This window comes from Corvus hawaiiensis, chromosome 18, assembly GCF_020740725.1.
Source record: "Corvus hawaiiensis isolate bCorHaw1 chromosome 18, bCorHaw1.pri.cur, whole genome shotgun sequence".
Taxonomy (NCBI): Eukaryota; Metazoa; Chordata; class Aves; order Passeriformes; family Corvidae; genus Corvus; species Corvus hawaiiensis.
Genome location: NC_063230.1, coordinates 12,064,729 through 12,074,515, shown reverse-complemented (window position 1 = coordinate 12,074,515; position 9,787 = coordinate 12,064,729). Strand labels below are relative to the sequence as shown.

At 48.5% G+C, this 9,787-nt stretch overlaps 1 protein-coding gene across 1 annotated transcript; it reads right to left on the bottom strand.

The window, feature by feature from the left end:
- Positions 1-926: 926 nt before the first annotated feature.
- On the bottom strand, positions 927-9,752 carry VPS33A (VPS33A core subunit of CORVET and HOPS complexes). The gene is made up of 13 exons (XM_048323110.1): positions 9,621-9,752; positions 9,459-9,524; positions 9,252-9,379; positions 8,592-8,781; positions 7,684-7,800; positions 7,135-7,309; positions 6,227-6,420; positions 4,434-4,560; positions 4,199-4,266; positions 3,604-3,741; positions 3,093-3,230; positions 2,781-2,949; positions 927-2,357 (listed from the first exon to the last, which is right to left on the bottom strand). The coding sequence occupies exons 1-13, from the start codon at positions 9,720-9,722 to the stop codon at positions 2,164-2,166; spliced, it is 1,806 nt and encodes a 601-aa protein (XP_048179067.1). The 5' UTR covers positions 9,723-9,752; the 3' UTR covers positions 927-2,163.
- Between the last annotated feature and the right edge of the window lie 35 nt (positions 9,753-9,787).

The window sequence follows — 9,787 nt, the reverse complement described above, 5'->3', positions numbered from 1 at the left end:
GGAAGCCTGTTAAATAGTAATTGCTCCTCCAGGGAATTCATCAACATCAGGATGGCTTTTATTTTGTTGTTGAATAGTTCCAGGAAGGGGCTTTGTCTAGGTGGAGTGGTTACACAGTTCTGGCTCAGTGCTGGTGCAGGCTGCAAAAAAATAGGCAGCAATGTTGGTGATGAATTAAGAGTTTACCAAGTGTCTGGTGTAAACTCTTATCAAAAAAAGTTTTGCCTCTAGTGTTATTGACTTGCTGGCCGGGGAAAGGTGAGCCAGCCTTTTTGTGCTTTCCTTTATTCACCTGTGGTATAGCTTTTACATAGAAGGACCTTAGCTCAGAAACCAGCCTGGTGAGTATTTCCTTGGGATTTCTTCAACTGTTAAGATTTTAAAAAAACCCTGGAAATTGTGATACTATCTGTAGGTCTATGTGGGTCTCTGGACCCTCAAGGCCAACCCAAGGACACGCTCTGCGTCAATTTCTTGTTTTTCTCTGCACAGTAACATCTAATTTTTGATTCAAACCGAATTCAGTTTTCCTTTTAAATACTCTGAAATTAGCTACTTTAAGTGGAATTGCAGAGCAAACAATCCATGTTTGCTCTTCTTGCACCACTGAAGTTGCAGCATGTTTTTTAAGTCTGTCTACAAGTTGCCTCCCCACCCAAAGCAGAAAGCCTCCAGTGACTGAAATTGTATTTTTCTGCAAAAGTTAAGAAATCCCACAAATAGTTCTAATGTAGTATGTTATGAAATTTTTCATGAGCCTTAATTTAAAAACACCTGGATGTTAGAAAAATAGTTTCAACTGAAATAATTCAGTTATTCAGTTATCCTGGGATGGGGAGACAAGGACACAGCTACCACAGTGCAGGGCTTTGTTTTATTTTGTTTATTTTTGTATTCTAGAGAGAGAGAGTGCAAACACTTCCAAAAAAAGATTAAATACATCTTTTTTTTTATTCTAATAACTGGAGTTAAACAGATAGAGGGGCTCTGTGGAGGGTCTGACTTGGCATAACTCAGAAAATAAAAGACCAAAACCCACAGTCACAACTGTGACAACTTGGAAAAATGAAAGGATTTATTGGGATATATTGTACATGATAACTAAGGCAGAAATGTTTGCTAAGAGAGTGCTTTAAGGTGAGAAGTGGGCTTTTTTTGTTGTCTTTAAGACTGAACTGCAGTTTGGGAGAGGCTTCAGTGGCTGCTGTTAAAGCCTGTGAGGACACTGACAGTGCCCAGCAGCAGCACAGGCACCACCACAGACCCTGCTTGGCCTTCCCAGCCTCTGGAGCCAGAAGCTGCCTCTTGTACGCCAAGGGCCCAGCCACCAAGCCCATGGAAAATTCCATTTTTAGAGTTTGAGCTTACAACAGCTTGTGACAGCAACTACCACAGTTTATAACCTGAAGAGGGGGCTGAAAAAAGTGTCTGTTTTAAACCCACTGTTTACTGGGTCCCTGCTCTTGCTGTTTTTGGCCCAAGGCCCACACAGGGAGTGTTTGTGTGTCTTCAACCATAAACTCAGGACACACTGATGTCATTCATACTGTGGAGGAGCTTTTCAGAGTCAGGTGGGTGTACCTAGGACAAACAAGTCCCCTCACAGTGCTCCCTTCAGGAGACAAGTGAAGTAAAATGCTTAAGGATCACAGTTACAGCTGTGTGCAGATCTCTGACTAACACATCCAATGCATCCATGGAATGTATCAGGCACCAGGGAGAGATAAACAGTCTGGGAATACTGGTACGAAGTCAGGAACAGAGAACATCCTGCCTCCTCAGCACTTTAGGAAGGTAAAAAGCAGTAATCACATCTCCCACCAAAGCCAAACTGAAAGAAAAAAAGCAGCAATTTGCCAAAGAGAGGGACCAGGGCCCATTCCCGCTCCCCCAGCTCTTGGCTGCCAGGTCAGACCATGAGCAGGGATCTCTCTCTTAACTGTTTATCCTTAGTGACTTTCAACCCTGCTTGTCTACTTGGAACTTCCACAGACAGCTGGAACACAAGTGCAGAAGAGATGAGGGTAACTGGTTCATGAACTGGTCCCAGGAGAGCTTCCTTCACTGCCGTGTTTCGCCGGCAGAGCAACCGTGCCAGGACCAGCAGCCGACGTGCCTGTGTCGCACAGGGCCTCCAAGATTGACTGTCTCTCACCACCCACCCTAGAATGGGGCAGGCTCCAGTTTTTCCATCAAGGATTTGATCCAGGTTGTTCCATTGATCAGTTTTGTAGTGGCAATGACGTACTCTGTGCCTCCATCCTCCATCTGGGACAGAAATCTCAGCGCAGCGACCTCCGCATACGTGACCCCCCCAAGGAAGAACACCAGGGTGACTCTGTTCTCACCATGCTGACCTGTGGGTTCACACAGAGTTCCAGGTTGGCTTGGTTTGATTTTTAGAGCTCCCCTGCATCAACTATCAGTCAAACTCAAATGACCTGAATTAGAGGAGACGAGCAGCCTGGGGCACAGCAATCCACAGTCTGCTCCCAGCTCTGGAGTTGCTACAGGATGTGCTTCTGTTTGACAATGACACTGACCCTCTTTCACATGATGTTACTTATTAAAATCACAGTGTAAGTTTAGGGTTTATTTTGGTACTCTGATGAGAAGTTAAATAATTTGTCAAAGGAGGGTTAGGTCAATCTGACACTGCTGTGGGACAAGCACATGAGACAGAGACCTGGACTCTGCCCACCCTGATTTCAGTTTGCCTCGCTCCACCCTCAGAGAGATGCATTTCCCTGCAAACCATGGGAAAACAAACCCAAACTTACGTTTTTTCTGAAGGCCAGTAGGGAGCTGCTGCCTCTCCTCAAAATGGGGCCCTGGCAGCATCTTTAAAACCTCCTCGATGCTGCGCCAGCCCGGCCGGGCCAGCAGCTGGGCCAGGCGCACGCTCAGTGGGGCGTAGCCACTGTACACGTACGAGATGTCATTGGGGTTCTGGGGGACACAGAGAGAGACAGAGGGAGCAGCAGGTCAGTGCTACCTCATGCTGCAAAACAGCCTCAAAGAAATCAATAACATTAAATAAAAAAGGAGGTTTTCCTGCTGCACATAATTCTGTAGTTAGAGGTAATGTTTACCTGCTCATTAACATCATCCATCCACAAGCGCAGCGTTTTCCTGATCGTTGGGTAGTTATTCCTGCCACCTGTCTGGGGTTTCAGGAGTCCAGCCTTTTCCAAATTGTTTAAGGTCAATATATGTTCATAGCCGTAAGTCTGCAATATGAAGAAATCACCTTTAATACCATAGCAATAACCCATGACTAGTGTTTAAAACAAACAAAAAAAAGCAAACACATTTGTTTAAAAAATATGCTTATTTAAAAAAAGCTTCACAGTTAAGATTGCTGTAGAGTATATCCAATTTAGAGTGTTTAAATCATAATAGTAAAAAGTGATATAAACTTCTGTATCTACATGTTGTAAAATACACAAGCACCTCCCAAGCATCAGCTCAGAGAGAAACCCAGTGCTCCCTTTGTACACATTATTCAGGAGTAAGATATGTCTGTCCAGAATTGAAGTGCAGAGCTGAAGATTTGATGTGGATTTTCTCAGGAATTTATTCCTCCAAATGCTAGAGCCTAACCTGGAGAATCTCTCTTTTGTAATGGTCCAGAACCTTCTGCTTCAGCCCACTGTTGCACACAGATTGCAAGCAAACGAGACGCAGTATCTTGATTAATGGATGTTTTTGAGCTATGCAGTCTTCAATATAATTGTTAACCTATTAAATAAAATACATAAGCAGTTATTTAAAGAATTGTTAAAGTGGCTGTAAGACCTGGAAAGAAAGATCTAGTTTGCCTATATCTCCAAAACAACACGAAAGAGGAGCAGCTGCTCTCCAGGCAGCTCAGGATCATCTGTATAACAGTGACCCAGCACTGGTTCCACCTGGGCTCTCCCTAGAGCACATCAGCTCCACACTCAGTAGCCAGGCTTTGCCTGATGTACTGAAAAATTCTTATTAACCATCTTCTATGTTCCACTGATCCCTCAGAGCATGGGATGCCCCAGGACAGGTAAAGTACCCCAGCTGTGCATGGCAGTGACAGGTAATTCAGAGATCCATTTCATTGGACATCATCTAGATCAGATGTTTCCTCTCAAAAAAAATCCAAATGGAAAAAACCCCCATTTTTTGAAGATTTAAGAGTTGCTAATTGCCATTATCTACTTACCTTGTCTGTATCTATTCCAGACATGAACTCTTGCTCCACTGTTAAATTATCAAAGAAATCTTCAGATGCTTTGGGAAAAGAATGAAAATCAATACAACAGCAACTGACAGCTCATGTCTTACATTTAACGTTTCAGCAGAGATGCACTGGATGGAGCAAAGCCAGTTTTTGCCAGGCTGAGTGATGTCCATCACGTTATCTGGCATCCTGCTGGATTTACATTATTCCTACTCACTGGTGATGTCTTTGATGAGCTCTGCGATGGAGGTGTGGTTTGCCAGTGAGCTCCTCGCTGCCTGCATGTGAGGCAGCTGGGACACAAACTGCTTAATCTCTCCAACAGTCTTGGCGTGGTGCCTTTCCTGAAGAAATCCATCACTTGGGTTAGGCCTTGTTCACATTAGTAACACCAACAAGATCATTTTATCATGAAGAACTGTTTTACTGCACTCCCTGTAAGGAGTTGAGAGCCATGCAGCCTTTTAGACAAAGGGCTTTAGATGCTTACACTGAAGTCACAGCATTACCTGTAACAGCATTTGGCTCATGAGGAGAGGCAGCACATAATACAGCAGGATCATTAGACTGTTATTTTCCATTATCCCAGTGTTGTAAATCATTTTATCCACATTTGATGACTCCAGCCATCACTATCTGCTCCTCAGTTTCCCTACCATGGAAAACGCCCTTTTTCACACAAAGGGGAATTACTTTGCTGGCTGACAGGGAGCTCTAGGCCAGTGCTGTCAGAGCTGGGGAACATCTTTCCTTGGAGGAGGAGTGAAAGGTGCTGAGGAATTGGGCTGGCAGGGTCTGCCATTCACTCTACTTGGTGGCAACAACATGCCATGTTTTGAGGCAGGATGTGCTGAAGCACCATGCAGAGTTCAGCTCCAAAGGTCTGCACTGCATTTGGGCTACTTGCCTCTTGCTGCAACTTGGAATAAAAATAGTAATAATCTGACTCATATGTGAAGGATTTAAATGGGCAAGTGCAGGCAGGAGAATCATGATGGAGCCTGCAATTTAACTAGTCCTCTGCTGCCAATATGCTGCTGTTTCATTATCACCTATTACTGCTGAAAATTTCTTAAAATTCTCTTTTCTTAACAACCAGTATGAACAATCCATCTTTAGCACCTCCAGCACTAATAGTGCAGAAGCAGACCTGCACTGGGGGATGAGGCTGAGCACTCAGTGTTTCAGTTAAGGTACCACTACCTCATCTTAGATGTGGCACAGGTGAAGAGGCTAAAAAAGCCCCCCCAAAGGAAATACAACCAAAGAATGAAACAAATTCTTTTGAGAGTACCCATGAGGTCAGGAAGATGAGATATGGGACCTCAGTTTATGACTCATCAACAGGATGTCTTCAACAAAACCACAAATGTCCCCCACACAGCTCTTCAAATTTGTTGGAGGTGACATGTGAGCATGAATTTAAAGTTCAAACCTCCTGCAAGACAACTGTCTTTTGCACATTTCTACTGTTTTTGATGCCAACCATAATAGTCTGTGAAAGCACATTCTAGTGTTTTATTGCTTAAAGCCTTTTCCTGGCATCCTGAAGGGGAAAGGATGTTTCAGGGAACAGGTAACAAGAGCAGCCAAGTGGAACTGATCAGCACACTAAAAATCACCTTTGGCTTCTTGGGAAGCAGCACCTGACTGTTCTGCAGACTGCAGAGATCAATTCCTGTTATGGGAACTATGGGCTCACACAGCACAAGGGTGGGTTAGGCAAGCTCTGAGCAGAGGGAAAGCCCCAGAACAGAGGTGTGGGGAGAAATGAGGATCCACGTTACTACGGGCTTCTTAAAAGGAGATTTGACCAACACCTACTCAGAACAGTCCAAGTGCAGCTGACCTCATCCCAGGGCAGGGGAACAGACTGGAAAGGCTTCTGAAGACTACCTGGTTTTTCTCTGGATGGGGGATTACTGCATGGGAGCAGCTTGAGCTGCCAGTCCCAGCCCTGCTGAAGACAGACTGTGAATTACCTGATGCAGTGTTGGACACAGGTCTTACCTCAAAGGCTGCTGAGATGATCTTGGCTTTCTTGCTCAGCACTGACCCCACAGCATTGAAGTTCTTGTCTCGGATTTCAGCATAAAGCTCTTCTGCAGAGTTCAGCTGGAGCTTCTTGGGTTCAGTGGGGAGATCTTTCCCACCCTCACCCTGCTTCTTTGGGGCAAACTTCTCAGGAGGGAGTTTCACATAAGCTACCAAATGCAGAGAAATGACCCTTATAAGGACTGGAACTTCATCACCAGAAGTTAAGATCAGCAGGCTGTGGAAATGTGTCCCCTGAGCTGGACACAGCTCTGAGCAGCAAAGCAAATATAAACACTCAAACCACTCAGTGCCTGTGTGTTAATTAAGGAGAGTCTCACTGTACTCAGCCAGGGACCTACAGAAACATCAGAACCCGAGTGCCAGCTGCCCTGCTTTCAGAGAGGCTTGGAGGCAGCCCGTCCAGTTCAGCAGGAGGGATTACAGCCCATAAATGCCTCTCTGGAGTTTTCTTACCCCTTGAAGGGCAGGAGAGCATTCTGAAAATGGCATTTCACAAACTGTCCCTGTTCCCTCAGTGTGGCAAGTGATCCAGCCAGGATGGATGCTGAAGGCACACACCAACATTTCCACTCACGCTCCGTGCTGCGTCACTGTGACTGCAGCCAGCCAACAGCCAGAATACCCCTTTCAGTAACCACAGACTGTACCTCGCTCCTCCTCCCAGGCAAAAAGAGCCAGAGTGGGTCTTGATGGGCTCCAGCTTGGGACTGAACCAACCCCACATTGATTTCTGCTGAGTTGCTCCCACATCACACCCATTTAGTGAAGCACAAACCCACTCAACACACTGCAACCTGCCCCAGGACACGGGAAACCTCTCCTAGGACATGGGAAACCTGCTCCTTCCCTGCAGGACTCACTGTTCTGAATCCCATAAATCTCATCTATCAGCCCCTCGTATGTCAGCTGCGTGGCCAGCGGGGTCAGCAGGTCCACATTGCGGTCCAGCAACAAGAGGGTATCAAAGACGGGAAATATGGAATTCTGGCTCCCAGGGAACTCGCGCTTCATCCTGATCATCATGTTGGCCACGTGCTGGAAGGAAATCACATCACTCTGGTTATGGTGCAGGCCACAGCAGATGGATGTGACGTCTGGGCCCTACAGGCACATGCTTGTAAAGGAAGGGGATGGCAGGAGGTACAGACTGGCTGATGGATGGGGCAGGATGAGACTGAGAAAACAGAAGTCCTTCTCTGCTGCTCTCTGAAGCTCCGCAAGACAGCGATGGCCAAAGCACTGCATACACCTCAAGCTACTCCCCCACCACAAAAGATACCAATTAAACCACAGGTTGATCAGAGAGAAGCAGTGTGTGTTACGGCTGCATTAAAAAAACCCAGAGGTGCATTTAACCAAACACTCCTTAAGGCAGTTCCAAAGAACAAGATGCATTTGTTCAGCCTCACCCGAGCACAGTCGCCCTTCCCAAAAATCTGCGGGATGGTTCCGTAGAGAGCCTGCAGTGTCATCAGCCCCTTTGCTGCATGGTACAGACTGGTCTGATCGCTCTCCAGGTAACATTCCTAAAGAACAAGAGGGATTCTGATGCAAGGTGTCAATCCAACACAGCTGCTTCCACAGCAGAGTGAGGTCCACGTGAACAGTTCAGAGAAGACACAGGCTGGGGACAAAACTATGGCTGTTGGCAAATATGGACCTTGTTATCTGTGCTGTCACTACATGAAATCATTTTTTTGATGACCAGACAATATAGTATTTTTGAACTCTGGACACAAACCCAGTCTGATGGAGTAAAAGAAAGTGACTGCAAGGACTCTCTCCTGCTAATTAGGCCAATCTGAGCACCCAGTACCTCATTACAGCTGCAAGCCCTGACACATCCTCTGGGCTACACATCATAGGGCAGAGAGGGCCAAGAAACTCCCAAACCATCCTGTCCCTGGATGCAGCACTCTGGGAATGCAGGACATACAGCTGGGATGTGACAGCTGTTAATGCTCAGTGCAGTGAGAACCATCATACATGGCTCCCTGGCTGAGCAGGAACACAAACCATGCTGGCTCCTTGTGACACCTGAGTGCTTTAAGCCTCGGGAACGCTCCATTTGTGACAATAACACCAGCAGCTGAAGCTGGAGGAACTGGATTGCAGCTCGGTGTAGTGACTGTTCCTTCAGCATTTAGTGTGAAAACACACACAAAGTTCAGGCCTCAGGATCAAGCCCCATTTGCTCTGCAAGGCCTTTCCCTGCTGTGCAGGTCACCTGCAAACCCTCTGAGAGCTGCTGCACCACCAGCAACATCCAGCACAAAACCACATCGCATTTTTCCTCAAGGATGAGTCAAGTGCTCACCTTGAAGGCGCTCTCGGATTCCATGGAGAGCAGGTCTCCGTCGAAGGGGATCAGGTCCAGGCTGTACTGCTCGCGGTGGATGAAGGAGCCCAGCACGCCCTGCTCCTTCAGCCACTGCTCGCAGAGGAGGCTGCGGCGTGGCACGAACAAGATGTGGAAATCCCTCTGCGGAGAGCGGCCTCTGTCTTCCCTAGGAAAGGCACAGCAGGAGCGCAGCACACGGTCACTCACTGCACACGGGGGCAGCACAAACCACGGGCAGGGAGCACTGGATTCACATGAAACTGGAACTCTGCACTGGGTTATTGCCAACTTCCAGCTTTTGATGTCAGTGTCCAGCCTTGTGCAGCCACAGCTCTGACACCAGGGCAAGGGGACGTGGTTGTCCTGCAGTTCCCAAAAGGCACAGCAATCCAAGCCTGACTCATTCCAATTAATTAGACGGAATGTACATCGTCACAGGAAGGCATGCACCCTCTGCATCGCAGCCAAGGTGAAACCCTCCTGCCCAGGGTGTCTCGCACTGCCATTCAAGCCCCAGAGTGGCTGTGCTGCAGCTTGGGGTCTGCACATCGTTCCTCCTTCCCTGCACAGGTGGTTCAGGCCACATTTGTCCCCTCCTCACGGCCGCCCTGCCCTGCGCTGCCCTGCCCGCGGTACCTGAGCACGTTGTCCGTGATGATGTCCATCAGCTCCAGCTTGGGCCTGACGAAGAAGATGATGTTCTTGACGTCGGCCGGGGGCAGCCGGCCCGGTTTGAGCGTGAACATCTTCTCCACCTCATGCTCCTGCGTGGAGGCCCGGCCGTCAGCCGAGTGCGGGACCGGAGGGGCCCGGCCGCCTGCCCCCGAACCCCGCGGCGCTTACCTTGAGCAGCGAGTACTGCGCGATGAGCCCGAAGGGGCCGGTCAGGTACTCGTCCCACACGATGGCCTGCGGGAAGGGACAGCGGGATCAGACCGGCCGCACGCTGCACTCCGCCTGCCCACCTTGGAGCCCGCGCCGCCCCCTCGGCCCCGCTGTGCCCACCTTGGAGCCCGCGCACTTGTCGAGGAACTCGCGCAGCTCGCGCCGCCCCGCCTCGCGCAGCGCCGTCAGGTTCACCCGGCCCGAGCTCAGGTGCGCCGCCATGGCCCCCGCCCGCCCGGCCGCGCACGTGACCGCGGGGCGGGGCCGCGCAGCCGCACTGAGCAGGG